We start from the raw sequence: 21,414 nt of genomic DNA, 5'->3' as shown, positions 1-21,414 counted from the left end.
TTCAATAGTGTCAACAGAGAGTTGAGCGCTCTATGCAAGAGGAGCATTCCAAAAAACTAAGGGCGATATATGTATACCATGTACGGAAATGTCACGCATTACATCGAGGTAACATTTTGGAGTCCAAACTGGAGGCCCACAAGTCTACTAACAGCATTATTTTTCCTTGGCATTGATGGCACCGATATAGTTTTAGTGGACCATGAGGTCTTTCCTCAAATACCTCGACCACGCTGATGACATCCGACTTCTTTCACATGATATCATGGAACTTAGTCAGATGGCTACTGATTTGAAGAAAGGAGCACGAGGAGAGTCGGACTGAAGATAAATACCATCAAAACAAAGGTTCTAAGTCTGACAAGTAACTACACTCTCCTATCTGCAACAATCGATATATCATTTAATGATAGCCCCAATCCCGGTATCATTCGACGTATTAGGAGCGCTTTCGCTTTTTGTTAGAAATCTGGAAAAGTAGCCTTAACATCAGTTCGGGGTGCTCTGCACTACTGCCCTCTCTGTGTTGTTCCAGGAAGCGCGTAAACGTGGTTAGCACACTAGAGGGAGAGTATTTTATGTTAAGTTATTCCCTCCTTTTCTCCCTCATTATGTATTACATGCTGATTTATGCAAATCATTTTCTCTATTTACAAAGAAACTAATCTCGATAAACTTGTTCACACAGCTTTCGGAGACGAAGTAGTTGGTATTTCGGAGCCTAGGCACCATATGGTGGCAGCGTCTTGATTTTCTTCAGATTTTTCGGTTGGGTAGTTTCTGACAATAGGTCCGTGAAAGAAATTATCACATTCGACCCCGCACTTCCTATCTTTCCAACAAATGTCAAAATTAAGACCGTACTAATCGAGACCTTCAATTTGATAACCCACATGACTATATTTAGTGAAAAACATGTACACCCCCTTTTGCAAGTATGAGAACCCCGCATCCCCCTTAAATTCGACATACAATGATGTAACTCACTGTATGCGTGAGGGTCCACAGTTCCCACCTTTCCACCAAATTCGGTGTCAATCGCGAGAAAAATGGGTGCGACAGACAGACAGACAATAAATCGATTTTAATAAGGTTTTATTTTACACAAAACCTTAAAAACCATTTTTTTCTGAGCCTTGAACATTTATTTCAACTAGAAAATATCCAACTTTATCAAACAAAGTATTTGCCTCCCCTAGCTATAACCTTTCTCCATCTGTAAACAGTATTCTCTGTCAAAGATCGAGAATATTATGGAACGGAAAATTATCAATCGGCAGCGATGCCACAACACCTGTCAATTTCAAGCCCCAATCCGAGTAAGACAAAGTAGATGGTCGGGATATGAAGTTAAGAGAAAATGAAGATGGTGCCTAGTTAAGGCTTTCAGCTGTCATGTTGAAATCTCGTAAAGTTAACGAATGCTGCTTCCCGTCAAATACTTTCGATGAATGTTTGTACACGAGACATGAGAGGTACCTCCAAATGTGACATGATCAAAATATAAGGGAATGTGTCAGCTAGTTGAAGCTTGACTGTCCTATATATTAGATCTTCTCAAAACCGCCTTCTGTATTTGAGTAAGCCGATATGTGGAGCGCCTCCGGTCCAATAAGTCCACAAATGCGGCTCCGACATTCTCATCGTTCTCAACTTCACTAGCTGCTCCTGTACCTACCATCATTTCCCGATTAGAGCCAAAAAATACCTGATCATTATATTAGAATCGAGACAGGTAGACTCTCTTAGGGGATATCCAGAGACCGAACAATGATCAAATCATGGAATTAGAGAAGGATTTTCCTTTTTTGGCTGCAAAGCCATCTATTAAGTAAACACCATATTTCGGAAATCAATTTCTTCAATTCTAACGCTGATGAAGGGAAAAACTGATTTTCGAAACAGACAGACCAGTTTGTAGCCAAAAAAGACGAATCTGATTTATGGCGGACGAGTAAGCACAGCACTATCCATGTGTTTCCGTATTCTCAACCAGAATTCACATACATCATCAACGGCGCAACAACCGCTATCCGATCTAGGGCTGCCTTAATAAGGAACTCCAGACATTCCGGTTTTGCGCCGAAGTCCACAAATTCGATATCCCCAAAAGCTGTCTGCCGTCCGAACCTACGCCATCGCTCCATCTTAGGCAGGGTCTGCTCGTCTTCTTTTCCTACCATAGATATTGCCCTTATAGACTTTCCGGGCTGGATCATCATCATCCATACGGATTAAGTGACCCCCTCACCGTAACCTATTGAGCCGGATTTTATCCACAACCTGACGGTCATGGTATGGCTCATAGATTTCGTCGTTATGTAGGCTACGGATTCGTCCATCCTCATGTAGGAGGCCAAAAATTCTTCGGAGGATTCTTCTCTCGAACGCGGTCAAAAGTTCGCAATTCTTCTTGCTAAGAACCCAAGTCTCCGAGGAATACATGAGGACTGGCATGATCATTGTCTTGTACAGTAAGAGCTTTTGACCCTATGGTGAGACGTCTCGAACAGCTTTTGTAAGCTGAAATAGGCTCTGTTGGCTGAAAACAACCGTGCGCGGATTTCATCATCGTAGCTGTTATCGGTTGTGATTTTTGGCCCTAGATAGGAGAAGTTATCAACGGTCTCAAAGTTGTATTCTCCAATCTTCATTCTTCCCCTTGGACCAGTGCGGTTTGATGTTGTTGGTTGGTTGGTTTTCGGTGCTGACGTTGCCACCATATACTTTGTCTTGCCTTAATTGATGTGCAGCCCAGGATCTCGCGCTGCCTGCTCGATCTGGATGAAGGCAATTTGTACGTCTCGGGTTATTCTGGGTGGACTTAAAGAGGATCGTACCACTTGCATTTACCTCAGCATCACGGATCACATTCTCGAAGGCCAAGTTAAAGAGGACGCATGATAAGCCATCCCGTTCTGGTAGACCGTTACTGATGTCGAATGGTCTTCAAAGTGATCCTGATTTGACTCAGGTACTCATTCACAGCTGAGTCGACTAGTATCACGATACAAATCACAATGCCACCAGTGAGATCCGAACCGCGACCTTCCGTGCGACAGCTTTGCGCTCTAACCACGCAGCTACCCGAACACTGTGTCCTTATGATTTAGGATAATCACCAGCGGTACTGTATGTATATTTCCTTGTATTGAGAAGGATATGGTCGCAGATTAGAAGAGTTTAGGTTTAGATCATAGATTCATAGATCGCCAATGACGCTGTTGGTTAAGCCTTACGATCTAACTGCCCAAGCTTGAACACTTGTTCGCCCTGTATATTTGTCACTTCCACAGCGTTATGTGTAAAACTGAACCTTTAAAAAAATAAAAAGGGGGAGATGTATTTGCTACCCCTTTGACTGTGCCTTATTTACACTTCCTTATTGAAAATGAAGAGCAGCTACCGCTTAATTGTTGACTCTATGTAGGTCTGCATAATCGGCTTCAACAGTTCAGATATTAGATATATTACTCTAACCCCCCAAGCAACTTAACTAGCCCATTTCTGAAGATAACCTCTATCTTGATTATACATCTCTAGATACTGAATCAGTTGTTCGTTGCTGTAGAAAATATGGCGACACTTTGAAGCACTATGCAATCAAAATTAAAATAATTTGTAATAAATTTCTTCTTATTCTTATATATTTTAACCAATAGAAAAACGCACTTCTATACAAAGCTAATTATATAAAATATCCAATTAGCAGCAACGCAAAAACACATGCGGCGACACATAATATTTTAACGTGATTTTACGATTCACGATTTCAAATAAATTATTTTCAAAAGCACTCATTAGTTTCTACCAGAATATATCGCAAATGATTAGAACTCCTTCAGAACAACATGGTGTTATGCGTAGTTTATGGCATGGCCCACGTTATGGATGTTAACACAACAAGAAGCAAATTTGTAGCCTTTATACTTTGAAAAACGAAACTCCTCAAGTGGAAAATAAATTCGTCCCTAATTTAAATTTTAAAATCTCCTCTTGATATTCTTATGTGAGTTGATCTATATAAGTAACAACAAGCCTACGTACTTATATGCATAATAATATTATTGAAATGAGCCTCTTTATATACATATCCTTATCTGCACGAATATGATCCATTTCATTACCAATAATTCAAAGATCAAAAAGGACCGAATCTTACAAGAAAAACCGAAAATCCCTGGATCAATACTATCATCACCCTTCCATAATTTTCACATACATAAATAGGTAGATCCTATTCCTTTCAACAAGCAAGGATTTGGTATTTCTCCTGCCGTTGGGCTGTCCTCGTCGTTGTCTGCTGTATCTGCACCCTTCTGTGTACCACCTTTGTCAAGGCATTCGACCGTAAGTTGAAAGGTTATCAGCTCATCACAAGACGAGTGTCATTTCAAGATAAGCTCCTTATATACGACACGTTGTGCATTTTACCGTTTGTATTTTTTCACCAGGCAGCAACATCAACAGCCATAGCACACTTCCCATGCCGTCGGCGAATGATGATGGGAGGTGATGATTAGTCGGAAGGCTAATCCTGTCCTAGTTTCCCTTTGTTGGTTCCTAGTTTCCAGAGTAAGAGCAAAAGGGATGATAATACCTTTTCAGTCACGTGAAGAAAATCAACCGTTTTCCAGTACAGCAACTTACCTCTGAGGAGGATATAAGGCATGCAGACAATAAGCCTAGCCCATGGAATCTTGTTTATCTATTACGACCACAGATTTGCGGCGGTTCCAGACGATTTGAATGGCGAGAGGACATTTAAAATTTGTGGATACTACAACTAAAAAAACTATTGGCTCCTACCAATTACAAGGACATCTTCCTGGTCGAAGCAGCTTTTGGGACATCATTGCAAGTATCGTAATTTACCCCTAAATTATGCATGTGATGTGATTTCCATACTATCAAGCCTTATAGGTTAGACCGACTTAACATCCTTCTCCAACCTCACAAACTTCACATACACATGGAAACAAAAACCGGCAGGATCCCAGTCATACTCGGTCTTGTGAAAAAAAGATTGGAAACCACATCGTTCACCATTATTCGTCCTTGTTATTTCAGCCATAGGCAGTTGTACTTTCTGGGAGCGTTTGTTTTGGATAAACAAACGATAGCTATGAAAGAAAAATAAAAAGGGCGTTGTAGTGTAATGGAAACCCATTGAAAGGATATCATTTTCAACGCAGTCCAATCATATCGACGTTAATCCCCTGTATAAGTACGTAAGGCACAACAGAGGCATAGCGTTTGTTACGTGTAAAAATTAGGTAGGTGCACTTATGCGTATCCTGAATTTATGCTTATGGGGAAGTAATCAGTATAATTTCGGATTTCCTTTGAGATCTTGGTAACCGCTAAGTGAAGTTTCGATGCGGAAAATTACTATTGTTGTTATGAATAACTGCAATGGGCACTATAGGTGCGAAAAAGTGTCAAATTTCGTTCACAGATGGAAGGTTCAAGATACTCGACTGTTATTTTTAAGGGTCAATAAATAGGAAAAATGATTAGATGCAATACATTCGGAGTACATGTGAGGGAATACCACCACATCATCTTGCTCTTTTCACTGTGAAAATTCCGGAAAGTTCGGATGCCTACGGTCTAACCAACAGTTCCCGTTTGTTGCTATGCGAAGGTAGAAAACAGTGGCCGCTCCGAGGAGCGCTGTGATGCGCCGGTTTAATGCCAGAAACTTCTAAGACCATTACTGCAGTGGTAAGAGGAAGGGGGCAGAGTCCAACCGGCACAGATCTTCAGAGCCAGCCCGTATTACTCACGAAGGAAAGCAGCTCTCCGACCCTGCATTTAGAGATCTCTCAGAGGTGCTCAAAGAATAATTTACCTAGTGTCCATAGCTTTGCTCTAGCTAAAGCTGGACAACCGCAAATGAAATGCCGGAAAGTTTCTCCCTCTTGTGGTCTATCCAGTATAACACGGCTCCACCCACTACACCCGCTTAATATACTATAACATCATATGACATTCTTCGTTGTTGAACAGGATCCTAGCTTCGTCTTAAATTTCATGTAGCGGATACCATTTGACTCTTTCTCGCCGCTCAACATTGGTAGCTACAATCGTCAGTGCAGAACAGGTGCTATGCATGGATTTTCTGCAGCCTTCGAATAGTCCGTGGATATCCTATAGACTCCAGGCTACAATTCAAAGCATTCTCTCGCAAGAGCCTCTTAACTGCCTCACGAAAAACATCCTCGTTGGCTATTTTCAGACATAGTTCAGCAAGGATTCCGACAACTGTAAAAGGCAGAACTTCTACAGAATCCATCAATGAAATACCACCTGCTACCTATTGAAATGATGTACATATTCCAAAATTCTAGAACCAGTTTGAAGTTTGTTGCGACTTATGATGATTTGGGGTACTGGCACCCCCTTTCATGTAAAAAGGTGATGCATAAGTTAGTACAACAAGAAAATCGCTGGCCATACCCAGGCCTTATATCCAACGTCCTTCATACAAAACCTGAAGCTTCAGTTCTCCCTGTTCATAATCGAACTAATAACTCAAAATCCTTTCAATTTCATTAGGATTATGATAATGGTGATGCCATACGTGAACCCCTTGATGTCACATGTTGCATTCCTAAACCACGCTGAACAATAATTGAACAGAAATTCGGCGAAATACTGATTTTAAATGACTTCAGCAGACCAACCTGGAAGAAAGGAAGAGGTCCAAATTCCCCAATCAAGATAAAAAAAATTGAAGCAAGCAGACTTGTTAGCACTGATGAAGGGAACAAGTGGTTCCCGAAATATCGGTATTTGCAAGAATAAATATCTACACCAGCGAAAAAAAAAACAAGCTTTTTATTATTTCAAAGCAAGGAATTTGAAAAGCTAAATATAGTTGTCAGTCCGGATTTTCCCTCCCTGGTCCTGGTGTTGTACTGCCCCCCTTTTCATACTATTAACATCCAGTTTTGCACTCTATATAACAAGGATGGGCTGGCGCTCTTAACAAGGAGGTATATCGTAGACGCCTCGCGCAAGTACAGAGACGGGGAGCTTTACGGGTGGCGTCTGCGTACCGCACAGTCTCTGAACCGGCCGTGATGGTGATCGCGGGAGTTATCCCCGTTGCCCTTCTTGCTAGGGAGCGTCAAGCCATATACAAGCGAAAGGGAGATGAGCCAAGGGAGGTGGTTGCTCGCGAAGAACGGCAACACACTCTAGACGAGTGGCAGCTCTCTTGGCAAAATGAAATTAGAGGCAGATGGACTGCGCGGCTCATCGGCAACTTAGGGGCGTGGCTGAATCGGAAGCATGGTGAGACTGACTATTTCCTTACCCAATTTTTAAGTGGGCATGGAAGTTTTCAGTCTTACCTGCACAAGATTGGAAAGGCGCGTTCTCCGGATTGTGTGTTTTGCAATGGAGTTGTGGACGATGCCCACCACACTTTTTTTTTCTTGTGGAAGGTGGGATGGGGTTCGTCAGCAGCTCTATTTAAACACAGGGGATCTCTCTCCAGACAACATTGTGGAAGAGATGCTGAGGACTGCTGACAGCTGGAACCGTGTTGCCCATTACGTTCGGGCCCTTCTCGTTGCTAAGAAGATAGAACTCGATCGGGGGAGGAGGCGGATGGCAAGGGGTTCCTTGAACTGACAGTTCCCTTCCTCCTCTCCCCTCCCGTTGGTGAAAGGAATTTGAAGGCTCCGCAAGGCGGAAGAGTTCGGGAGCTGGCCCGAAGTAATGTGACAAACGGTTCCAGGCTAGCTCTCTGACGATGGGGAGGTGTTTAGTTGGTAGTCCGACGACATACCGAATCGAGAGTCCAACACTGTGTGCGTAAATGCATTCACCTACCCTACCCCAAAAAAAAAAAAACACGCTGAACAATAATTGAACAGAAATTCGGCGAAATACTGATTTTAAATGACTTCAGCAGACCAACCTGGAAGAAGGGAAGAAGTCCAAAGTCCGGGAGTGCTGAATCTGTATCGACTGGATGACGGACTGGACGACGGACTGGACCACTTGAGAAGCAACTTACTTCCTCTCTTATAGTCCACGGACTTAAATGGCTCAAACGCCAAAGATCTTCAAAAAATTTGACTGACGATTTTTTGGACAAAACTGTCAGTCAAATTTATCCATCAATTTGTTCAGAGTAGGGCTTTTTATAACTGGAAATAGGAGTACCTAGATAGTTCTTCCACCAATCTGCCTACGATCATCTTTCCCAAAATTTCAAATAAATGTCTCCCAACAGTAAAATTCTCTTCCACCTGGAAATTTGTATTTGCAATACTAGAAAGAACCACTAGATGTGGTATCTTGCCAGTTGTCAAAAGTATATAGATTTTAACTCGCTCTCAAAACCTTGCAGCCAGAAAAAGATATTTGTCGCTAGGTGGGGGTTGAGTTTGCTGAATAGTAGATTCGGTCGATAAAGTTTAGCTTCAGTACCAAACCGGAACATGGGAATATGATTTCTTGTCCTTTATGAATATGCCTTCTATGGTAATTCATACGCAAGATGACAACAAGTCCCTTAGAGAGAAAATTCGGATCCGGGGTGAAAATTATGCATCCCCACCCTCCCCGGTCGATTTTACAAAATCAATCTAACTCTTGGGAAAACTCTGGGCTAGATGGGAATCGCCTCTTTCTCTGGGCGCAGCTTTGCCTGTTCATCGTTGAGGAAAAGAGTGAGATATCAATGAATATTTCGCGGCACTCCTTTGATCTACAGCTTATGAAAAGCTTCGACAAATTTGCGTACGTTGACTTTTCCAATTTTTCAGGTATTCACAAAATATCGGCAGGCTGGAAATTTTTAGCTATATCACAAGACAGTGTGCTGATAAACACTGACTGTTTTACAAGGACTTCTCGTTCTTATTTGATGGTCACTAAAAATTCAGAAGTTTGTTCGCAATCAATTCACAGACATACCTTTCTTTTATGACAACCACCCTGAGGCATACGATGACAAGGATCCATTCTTGGCCATTTATTATTTTAATTCTTTATCAACGACTTTTCCCACTGCGCCTCCTTACTTGTCACTGTTTGCGCAATCCCGATGACCTTAAGCTATTTTCCGGTACCAGATGGGCTGGAAAAGCTAATACACAGATGGCGCTATTAGTGTTGAATCCATATGACTTTTAGTTAACCCTAACCTTCAAAAGACACGTGCACAAATTTGCACAGTTGTCGGACTATTAGTTTGTGGGATAGAGCATTTTAAGTGAACCAACCTTTGTTAGTTTGAAAAAAATGCATAAACAGGAATTTCGTGTGTTAATCAAGCATTGTTTTTGGCGACAAAAAATACTGTTAAAGTCAAGTCAAGGCTTAATAAACATTATCCGAATTTTGGACCAAGAAAATCAACCGTTGAGAAGGGGTTCGTTAAGTTTCAAAAAGGCGAAATGAACACCGAGCACGATACACGGAGTGACTTTCCCAAAGAGGCTGTTACCGACGAAAACATCAAAAAAGTTCACAAAACAATTTTGGATGACTGCAAAGTGAGCCGAGATAGTTGAGGCTCTAAAGATATTAAAGGAATGGTTGCACATATCGTGCAGGAATGTTTCGTTATGCGAAGACTGTATTCAAAGTGGATGTATTGACGACTTCATATCTCGCTCCCCTCTCTGATTTTCTCCATCAAACCGTCCTTAACTCTCATCAAAACCCTCATCAGACGTATCCTCTGTGATCCGGTCACCCTGGGGTAATTGTAATTGTCTTGTCGTTGAAAAGCTCCGAAGTAAATTCGCCCGTTTCCATTTAAAAAAAAACACTTTCCTCGTGTAGGTATTTTATTCAAGTCTCTATTCGGCCCTGATAAAACTTCGGACCCGGAGACCACCCGTTTGTGAATAAAACAGATGCATCCTTTACTCGAGGGCTCATGCTTTGAAGCATGTTTTTACCAGAACTAAAAATTGACCGTGGATGGACTCATTTCTTCTTTTTCCTCAGCCTTTGTCCCGTTCACAAGTGGGGTCGGCTCGTCGTGATCGGTTTCGCGATTTGGCTCTATCAAATCTCTGATCTGGATGCAATCTCGAGGCTTTTAAATCCCCATCCAGCGTATCAAGTCACCCGGCCTTTTGGTCGTTTACCATCGACTTCGATGTTCAGACCAATCTTGGCAAGTGAATTCTCGTTAGCGCGAATTACGTGACCATACCATGGAAGACGCCTCTCTCGCAATTTTTCCAGGATCAGTACAACCCCATAACGATCGCGGATATCCTCATTTCGGATGTGATCTAAACGTGTCACGCCACTAGTCCAACGCAACATCACCGCAAGACGTCGTTCATTGTCTTTTATAGTCGACCAACACTCAGAACCACAGAGAGCGGCAGGACAGACGACACTGCGGTAAATTTGATACGTCGATCACAAAGAGCAGCAGTTGTGGAACGCCACTTAATCCAGGTTGCGTTAATACGTGAAGCAATTTCATAACGCAGTTCTCCATTGGCTGCTAGCGTTGACCCGAAGTATTTAAGTCACTCAGTTCTCGGCAGATCACTGCCGCTGACAGTGATTGTGTCTGTTTCATCGGGATCGGTTGTCAAAAATCCAGTTTTATTCAGATTCAGTCTGAGACCCTGTTGCTTGATCCTTCCATTTTTGGATAAGTTGCTCGAGATCATTTTTGCTATTAGATGCTAGGAAAACATCATCTGCATAAAGCAGTGTATAGGGCGCTGAACGTTGGATGTCCCGTGTGAGGGTGTCCATAACAAGAACAAAGAGGAGTGGTGAGAGGGCGCTTCCTTGATGAACACCAATAGAGACCCGAAGCGGTTTTGATACACCCGCCATTCTTCTTTACTTTACTCTACTTTACTTTTCGGATCGTGGTAAAGCAATTGAACCGCGCACGAGTTCTTCTGGCAATAAATGTTGTCGTAGAGCATACCAGATGAGTTCGTGTGGCACATGGTCAAACGCTTTCCAGAACGCTGATCCAGAAATGCAATGTAAAGAGGGCGATGCTTTCACGGTGTTTCTCCATGAGTAACCGGGCAGCGTGTATTGCGTCAGTAGTTCCGCAGTTTTTGACAAAACCGGCTTGATTCACGGTTATATCAACGATTTTGCGAATACGGTTGTGAAGAATGCGTTCAAAAATCTTCATGACATGGGAAAGTAACCGGACCGGATGGAAATTTGAACAGATTGATGGACTACCTTTCTTTTTCCATATTGGAGCAATGGTATTTTCTTGCCAGTCAGATTGTTTCATTCCATACTGAATAACCCGATTAAAGAATTCACTGAGCTACAGTGTTGGGTCCCAGTTCTTCGCTTTCCAGAGCCCAGATGGCATGCAATAATAATAAACCCAAATTGTTTGCATATTCGCCTGCAGGATAATGCTTCATTTATTGTTTGCATTTAGAAGCGCTTTTGTAAGACTTGAGATTGGCATGAAGTAGAGAACTGAGCACAGTATTCGAAGGTTGGCTGGGTTTCATACCTAAACTTACAGGTCAACATCTGCTAAGAACTGCTTCTGACAGGATACTGGGTCGCAGGGAGCAAATCTAAGCCCGCGCTGAAAGTCATGAGCTCCTCGGACTAAAGTTGAACAAACAATCCAATTTTGCTAACGTATAAATTGAAAGTTCAGCAACCGGTGTCCTGTTAAGGCCTTAATAAAGAAATCCTTCAATTCGATATCCCCCCCCCCACCTCCTGGTACATTTTTGTGTTGGGGCAAAAAACCCAAACTTTCTATTTTAAGAATGCAAGTCGACTAGAGATCCATATCACAATTTTTACGTCCAGGAGTCTAAGGGAAACGAACTCGAAAAGAGGAAGAGGAGTCTGGAATGTTGTAAGAATTTTGGAATAGATAATCTATTGAGATGGGGAAATAAGAGGGGATCCACATAATTTTATCCCTGGATTCGGGATTTCTTCAACAGTTTTCATAACGGAATCCACCCCTAAGGGGTAACTACTAGGTATTTGATTACTAAAAGAGTATACGGACGAGGGACAACGTGAATCTCCAACCAACCAGACCGCTGACACGGTTCCCCCGGAAAACAACATTTTCCAGCAACCCTACAAGGCAGCCTTTTATTAGATAGACAACGAGAATTGAACCCCTTTTTTAGATCGCGTCACGTGTAGTCCCTTTAACGAACGGGTACACCATGGAGGCATCCCGTAAGAACTGGGCTTTGTTTGCTTAGGAGGTGCACAATGTGATTAGGTCCCTTCGGCTCCCACCTGACTTTATTTGATCTCTATGAACGTCCTTACAATTGTTCGAATGGCTTAGTGGTTAAGTTAAGCTGCAACGGAGGGTTACGGTTCCAATGTCACGGGTGACTATCGTGACTTAAAGTCGGATACCAATCCACTCAGCTGTAAATAAGTTCCTGAGTCAAATCAGGATAACAATAATTGAAATAAATTTTGGGGTATCTCACCACGCTTCCATTTTCCACTAGCTCCTTGGCTAGTTGTGCCATTTGGTAAAATTATATCATCAAATTCAACTAATATCGCACCTATACATATATTGTATGTTTTAATGCTTGCAAATTACTACATATTATAGAAAAAAGCTAGTTCTGGACCACCATGAATACATTTTATCGTTCATCTATAAATGATAATGACATGGTGTGAATTTCATTTATGAATACAAACACTGCAAACATGCATTACATGCACCACTCTGCATCAGTATGTAATTACGGAACCGTGACCTCACATTATTCATAAAATTATAATAACTGCAGTAACATAAAACGGAAAACAATAATTGAGTCGCGTTTTGCTGGAGGCGTTAGAATGCATTTATGCAACCGCCTGGACATTATATATTCAGTGCATGTGATTTCATGTTTGTTTTTGTTTGCATTTCTAATAGGGGGTGTGATCTATGACATTGAATTGACGTAACACTTTAGAAGAAATGCTAATCTTGTCCCTTCGGTCAAGAATATTAAAAGTTAGAATCATGATAGGAAATGAGCATCGTTATAGAGTGTGGTTCTTCAGACTCTCCTATGCCCTGCACCCCTTACCCATTTAACAAACTTGCTTTTTGTTGAGCCGAATCCTTATTACTAATATTTAGAGTGGTAAGCCTACAAGAACAATATAAGCACAAAGACGAACATCTGTGACGCCACGAGGACTCGAACCCGGAGCACGAGATCGAGCAACTCACATTCAAACAACTTGACCATTGCACCATCGTCGATATATATTATTGCATGATAATCTAGAAGTAATCCGAAATCAAAATGATTCGTCGTCGCTGCAACTTCTCTCTATGATAATAAAACTGCAGTCCTTTTTTATAATTTTTTTAAAAGCTTTAAAAGCCCATGCATCCTTTGCCCTTTTGAAAGGGTTCGTTATAGCTTAGGCTTCTTCCTTCGATAAGGAATTTCTTTTGCATCAACAATGCCTTCAGTATATTCGGCAAAATCGGCCGTCCCACCACATCAAATTTCACTTTTTCATAAATTGCTTATGGAATCCCCAACAGGCTACCTCTAGAAATCCCTCCTCAACTGCGCACGTGGAACCGAATTACCCCCAGAAACCGGGAGAACATGATGTCCTGCCAACGATGCGGAGGAAGGAAAAACTATATTAAAAACCTTGAAATGAACCTAGCTTCAGGAGATAATTCAAAATATCACCAACATGCGCAGAAATACAAGTCTAGTTTTCCAGACTACACAACTATGGGGAACTGCGAAAATCAGCCCTGCTCACTTATGAATCTCAGCTGTTTGCTGGTGTTTTCAATATTTCCAAAAGACTATAGATTTTGTGCGAAGTTCAACTTGCAGAGTTGACACCTGTGCTACCTTTCTACCAGGCCACTCGAAGTAAAATGATGGGTACGGGTTATCTGCTTATCCGATTATCCAGATCTTTATCATCATCATCATCAGACGGTCGTGGTATCGCTCATAGATTTCGTCGTTATGTAAGCTACGGATCCAGATCTTCCTGGAGATAAACCAGCACCTCGAAAATAAGAGCCTCATACTGGGAGCCTTTGTCAGTTGCCAGGCTTGTTGATATATCCAAACGAATGATCCAGGTCCTGCTGAAATTATTGTCAAGAGGAATATTTTCAGCGAAAATAGACCTATTAGTTCAATTTTTGCCTGAAAGTAAAAGCATCCAGCTTATGGCTAATATATACGATAAAGAAACGACCCTTGAACATGAATTGGTAATATCTTATAGCCTAAAAGATGGCTAACAATTCATATCGTAGCAAGCAAGAAAAAGCTAGGCACGTATATAATACTCTTCCGATAGTCGATAACTTGTTGGAGTGGAAGTAGTAATTGATTGAGCTGCTCCTTGCAGAGGGCGAAAGCCCTTTCAGAATCTGAGGTCAGTGGAGTCTAGGATTTGCCACTTCTTCTTCGCAGCTTCGTCCTGAGGAGGGTCCAATTTAGCTGTCCTGTGCAGGTTGTCGGAATTAGCAACTTTCTGAGTTCAAAAACGATTTCCGAATTCCTCCCATCTCACACCTATCTACAAGAATGACGATAGAAGGTCTGTCGGAAATTATTGAGGAATCGCTATTTTGACAGCAATCCCTAAACTCTTGGAGAAGTTTGTCTTTGATAAACTCACTCCTGTGATCGATCCGCTTCTAAACGAGCAACAACATGGGTTTAGAAAAGGGAAGGGAATCTAACTATCCTAGTTTCTGATGTTCTCTGCGAGTTGGAAAAAGGAAACCAAATTGACGCGGTCTATACGGACTTCAGTAAGGCCTTCGACCGGATCGATCATCATGTTCTATTGGGTAAATTACGCGATTTTGGTATATCGGGCTTCTTACTCGGCTGGCTCCAATCCTATCCTCACGATCGAACTCAGTTTGTCAAATTTCAAGGGTGTCTATCCAAAAGGGTTCTTGTGCTTCTGGAGTTATGCAAGGTAGTCACTTGGGTTCTCTACTCTTTAACATCTTCATTTCGGATTTATCTCGCGTGTTATCCAATAAAATGAAAATGTATCATACTATTAACAGTCAATCCGATGCAGACTTTTTTCAACCCAAGCTACAACCTTTTTGAGATGCTAAGAAATGCAATTTAATAAGTTTCTTACGCGATCCATTTTTTTTTTTTGAGGGGGTAGGTGAATGCATTTACGCACACAGTATTGGACTCCCGTTTCGGTACGCCATTGGACTACCAACTAAACACCTCCCCATCGTCAGAGAGCTCGCCCGCAACCGTTTATCACATTACTTCGGGCTAGTTCCTGAGCTCTCCTGCCTTACGGAACCTTCAAATCAGGGAACTCCTTTTACGAACGGCAGGGGAGAGGAGAAAGGGGACTGTCAGTTCAAGGAACCCTCTGCCATCTGGCTCCTCCACCGGTCGAGCTCTATCTTCTTGGCAACGAGGACCCGAAAGTAACGATTCCATCTGTCAGCACTCCTCAGCATCTCTTCGACAATGTTGTCTGGAGAGAGATCCCTGTGTGTAAATAGAGCTGCTGAGGAACCTCATTCCACCTCCCTCAACTCCATTGCAAAACACACACACTGTGGATCTCCCTGCTCTAAAACCAAACTGCCATCGGTCCTGGCGCCTTCTTGCTTTTCATAGAGGGGACTGCCTATTTCAACTCTTTTATAGAGGAAAGTGGACAGTCTTCTGCGCTCTCCGCGCCGACGTCATCATCCCATACGGGGTGCGCAGGGAATAGGTGATCTGTTCGGCCTCACATGAACAGGGCTCCGCAGAGTCCCCGGCTGCAGCGCCACCGCCAGAAGTACCCTCCAGCGCAGCCCCACCTGTTCCAAAAGTTTCGACAAACCTTCCGGTGTTCACTTTCGCGACGTTCCACGCACAGAAAGAGCGCCGAGGTAGGGCGCACCAAGAGTTTGTATCCACCACATCGTATTGATGGTCGCTTGCCGAGAAGTCTTTCAGAACTCGCCACCCGCCCACCAGCGACACCAGTGATTCCGACGCGAAGGTTACGTCTGGAATGCTTCCCTTGCAACCCGGGTGCCGGAACGTTGGAGTGGATCCGGTGTTTAGAACTACCAGTCCTGTTCTCCCCACCATTTCCAAAATTCGTTTCTGCTCGGTAAATTCCACCACAGCAAGTTTTTGGTCCCGGGAGTTCGGAGAGGTGATACCAATCCGGGCATTAGTTACCTCCGGATATTCGCTTTTGATGACCTCTTCTACCTCATTCTTTTCTGTGAGGCAGTCAAAATCACGGATTTCCAGAAAACACGAGGGTTCCAGGCTAGAAACCAAAGCTTTTTCTCTCAGAAGCCCCTTAACTGCTTCACAGAACGTAACTTTATTTATTGTCTTCGGGTCTAGTTCGACAAGGACTCCACCACCCTCCGTTTAACGAATGCTCCATTAGTTTCAGGTTTAATCTTGCAACAGATCTGATTGAGGACTTCTGCAAAAGTCTTCCCTTCCGTCGGCTTAATAAGCAAAGTTGGCGGTCTAGTCCTCCTTCGTTTCCCCACCTTTTCTTTTAATGCTCCGTCCTTCGTGTCAGCTTAATTTTAGGCAGAGGGTTTTCTGGTGACGCGACGTGGTGAGATATTAGCTACAACTCACCCTTACTTTATAAGCAACGAGAAACTGAACAGGGTGGATCATATCATTGCGCTCGGCGTAGTTCTAAATAGCAAAATGCGCTTCAACATGCAGTATGACAGAATCCTATCCACGACCAATACACAACTTGGTTTCATCAAAAGACGTGCGAAAGAGTTCGAAAACATTTGGGTCACCAAGTCATTATATATGACATTTGTACGCTGTCCATCCTTTTACCCTGAATCTCATTCTTATCGGAAGCGACGAGAGATGCGTCAAACTCTACACGAGGCCGAGAATAGCAAAGCTATCTTTTAACTGGCGATAGTTGTCGATACACCGGATATCTCTTTCAAGTTGAGGTTAAGGTGCATCGCGGCATGATTTAATTAGATTTTCCGATAAAAACTTTCTTCGATTGAATACGAAACATAGAAAAAGCCCCCACTCTATTGAGGTATACCTCAACAGTTTTCATTTCGCAAAAATCAAAAGTTCATTGCCAGGTTTTTTGGGGGTTTTCGAGTCATTGTCGTTGGGATCACCTATTGTGAGTACGGCTCCCTTCGAAGTTTTCTTTCCAAGAATTCATCGCAATAATCTACATGACAAAATACTGAACGAAATTTATATTCAGAAAGGATATGGCGTCCATATGACTCGAAATCCGGATTGACTCAACTGAAGATAGTTGTATCAGACATTCTGCTGTAATCAAATTGTTGTTTCTCTAGTAAATTATTTACAGACTCATTTCTATCTACGACCCCCGGATAAATTCTCTTAAAAAAAAAAAAAAAATCCTTAAACCTTGAAACTGAATACTCCTCATACTGGGGCTAAATAAGTGAGCTCTAACGATTAACCGTCAAAAACAGAATGACTGTGACTGAACTGTTCATATAAAATGAATTTCAGGAAATTTCCTCTAAGGGAAGGTTGAAAACATGCCATCCTCACTGTCGTCACTGCCAAATTCGTCCTTGGTTTCCAAATCGGATCCCTTATTTCCCAACTCTACGTCTCCCTTTGCAAATCATTTTCCTGAACCCAATTCACCCGTCTAATGTTTTGCGGCTGAAGGGAAACACTCCATTATAAGGTTCTACAATGACGAAATGGATCGGTGCATGTCCTGCAAGCAACACGCATATCCTTCAACTCCACTAAACACTCGGAATGTTAGGTATTTCGATGAACTGCCTTCATTGCACTCTACAGAGATCCTGCAAGTGTATTTTGTTTGTTCCGCACCTTGATATAAGAAGCCTAGCCTGGATTTTCTATTGATAGTACCAATTCCATACGATGATTGTACAACATACCATATCCAAGCTGTGGCTGCTCCTTCTGCGAGAGTTAGTCAAGCGTGAAATTCAGTACAGAAGTTCGACGTCAGTCATCGGTAGTATGGAACGGCAGAGAATCAGCCAACACGGGAAATGTTTCAAGAGCGAACAATGAAATGATTTGGAAACAATTAACTTTATTTATAGCCAAATGGAGTGTTGAACGTTGTTTTGTGAAATGTGGAAAGTATGCTGTCGAATGGTTTGACCATGATGAGTTGCAGCGTTCTGCCTGGTCTTGATCCGAAATGTTACCGTGACCAACCGTAAATGTCTCAACATATTCCAGCAGTAGTAGATTTGTAGGGAAATCACGATGTTCCCAGTGCTACGGTAGTGCCACAAGACCAGGTACAGTTTGTAGGACTATTCAGAAGATCATATGGAAAGTTAGCGAAAGGTCTAAAATCATTAAGAGGTGAAACCTTAAAAACGTTATCAAGTTCATTTGGAACTAGCACCAGCTATCTGTGAGCTGAAACAAATTCGTGGTCAAGGTGTTAACCGAGGTCTTGGCATCGCATTACTGCGAAAAACTTCCTTGAGAAGTTTATGCGAACAATCGCTGCCTCGCCTTATCCGCATCGAACTCATCTGACTCCACCATCTTTCTACAGACTGTTTACATCTAGCAACAACAGCCTCACTAAACCAGCAACAATACAACAAATTCTTCAACCTAAAAAACTACCAGCAAATGTTGCATGCTCAGCAGCATTTAATCTTTTTTTTATGCTTCCACTTCTTCACTTCTGCATTTTACGGTTTCGGTGAATTTTTACGGTCGCGTTTCCGCATCATGTATCATATGATGCAAAACTAATTCGAAATTAATGTTCCTCGATGGTGTACTCTTATACTGCGAAAATATTTATGTAGCGCATACACACGGCACCGTGCAAGAATCAATCTAACCCCGACAGGCAAGAGAAACCCCTTGGCGGACGAGTATTCATGGACGAAAACAAACACACTCGGATGCATCTCAGCAATCTTGAACAACAATATGAATAACAACCCTCGAGTACCAGTAGACGAGTCCTTCGACATTTCCCCAATTGTTTAACCTCTAATATCATTCACTTAAATAATTTCCTAAACAAAACAAGTGTTTTATTTGGAGAGAATGGCAAGTACAGTGAGGAGATGAAAAAGGACTACAAGGAGCACTTGTATCACGGCACCACTGAGGGTCACAGGACATATCTTCGGCTTCGAAACGAGGGTGGCATGATTGTTGTGCGAATATGAAATGGGGTGATATAGCCTTAAACGTTTCTCAAAAGTGATTCCCATCCCTGAAGCCAATCTGTTTCAGAACCGTTTGCCACATAAAACATCGAGAAGCCTACATGTACCAACTGGCTTCTTCCTTCCTTCCTTTCAGGTTCAGAACATTCATCATTATGTTACCATTGCGAGTGAACTTTCGAATGAGATGTAAAGCATGAAAGGAATGACAAAACCACTTGGTGCACCCTATGAACACCCGTGGTGTGCCTGTATGTGTGTTTATCCTTCGTGTATACCAAGCGACACCGATCAAGTGCCTTTGGTCGGTTGCCTTTGAGTGAATTTCCTCTTGATGTCCTCACAAAAGTTCCTTTACTTTGTTTGGACAAACGCCCGAGATGCTTCGTTCCCGATGCAATGAATAACATATGATACAATGGGGTTTTGTCACAATTCAGAGAGTTGTTTGACTCTCCGGTCGAAGGACTAACTTGAACTGCTTCCTTTAGCTGTGAAACCAAACAAAGTTGATGTTGTATACGAATTCTTTCAGAAGGGTTTCCACTTCTTCAATGGAATCCTAGAAAAGAAATTTCATTCGATGTAATCAGACGCATCTGTATTGCTCCCCAGCAGATAGCATGTCCTTTCACTGCACTAAGCTAACTCAAATGCAAATGACGATTTCGTGGAACAATTGGACGTAAAGCAAACACCAATATACATCCGAAATTCCCAGAAGATTCCTCGCGTATTGACAAAATTTCTACTTGATCCTTGAACGTTGGTCGTTGACATCTACATAACGACTGACTATCTGAAATACAATCCTTCTCCTTTCTCAGATTAAAGTGAGAATTTATGCAAATGCCAACTTCACTACTAGAGCCCCTCTAAGCCTACTTCAACTGGTACATTGGAAGGCATTAAACTGGTCGTGTGGCAGTTTAAAATGCGATTAATTTTCTCTCCACCGTGGTTACAAAGTGAAATCGTTGCATAGATTTTCCACCGGAAAATCTACGGCTCGTGTTTCACATTTGCTATGCCATACGTTCATGCCAATCTTGTCTTGGTGGAAAGCTATGAAGAATTGCAAGTGGAGAATAGACCCTTCTCGAGAAAATCATGCGTTTCAACAAACCCTACTCAATACGAAACGGAATGAATGAAACTAATCTAATACAATTCATTTGTAGATGTATTTCTCACCCTTTTTTTATCCGGACCAGGATTGGTGTGTAACTGAATTACAGGATTTTTTACAGAATACCCAACACGCGTGTTGTCTCCCTTTTCGTTCTTAAATTTGTTCTTAACAAAAAATTAATTGGTTAATCTGATGCTGAATGTCGTGTTTGAATTGATTTGTCAATTACAGATTCATTGATGGGTTCTGGAAGTGAGGACGAGGACGACGATGAACCGCATGTGAGAGGACCTTCACTGGGATTAGGTGCACTCGGTCCAAATGGGCCTGATTCAACAGGACCTTTGGGGGCATCAGATTTATCAGTACAAAGTATGAGCACGGACAGTAAAAACACACATGATGACTCAGATCAGGTGAGTAGGGATGATGATCCTTGATCCTTATAATTTAGATTGATTATATTACATGCAATATATTGCTCCAAATCGACAATGCTTTTGCAATGCCCATGAACACATCGGAACCGGTTTTTCACGCTCCAGAAATAGCATTCAGAATCCTTAGATCAAGGAGTGGTTACAGTTGGTGGGACTTAGATTTTTAAATCCTTCAAAAAGCTTTTTTTAGTATAAAAAAATGTTATAAACAATCATATATTGACATACAAAATACAAACAACCGTCTTTATCGTTCGAACCAAAATAATTGAAAAAGGGCATTCCAATACAGAACAGAGGGCGATAATTTAAAAATTAAGTTTGCATTTTTAAAGCTTTTTTCAAAATATTTACTAAATACGTCAGACGCCAGTTGTTGGACGCTTCTTATTTTCTTAAGCAATCATTATAATTATCTTGCCAACAATACTACGGTACCTAAGTGATCCTTTTTAAAAATAAAAATAAATTGATTTAAACTGAAAAACCGAAACTGAACCCAGCGCGGTCTCCATCTAAATATTGTACATTCGCAACAATGCTTAACTTTGGTTATTGATCGAGATCAAATTTCTGGTACAACTTCTCTCTAATTTAGCAAAATGTGAAAAATTTGAGTTCAAGAATCCAAGCTCCTCTCAAAG

At 41.9% G+C, this 21,414-nt stretch overlaps 1 protein-coding gene across 1 annotated transcript in view; it reads left to right on the top strand.

Moving 5' to 3' along the window:
* Positions 1 to 21,414, top strand: part of LOC119655718 (LIM/homeobox protein Lhx1) — a 217,211-nt gene that overhangs the window by 126,535 nt on the left and 69,262 nt on the right. Inside the window, exon 4 of the mRNA XM_038061750.1 lies at positions 20,562 to 20,746. Within this exon, the coding sequence (XP_037917678.1) occupies positions 20,562 to 20,746 (185 nt within the window). The remainder of the gene's footprint in view (positions 1 to 20,561; positions 20,747 to 21,414) is intronic.

Source organism: Hermetia illucens, chromosome 4, assembly GCF_905115235.1.
Source record: "Hermetia illucens chromosome 4, iHerIll2.2.curated.20191125, whole genome shotgun sequence".
In the NCBI taxonomy this organism is placed as follows: domain Eukaryota; kingdom Metazoa; phylum Arthropoda; class Insecta; order Diptera; family Stratiomyidae; genus Hermetia; species Hermetia illucens.
Note: the sequence above shows the minus strand (reverse complement) of the source record. Positions and strands in the feature narration are given on the sequence as shown.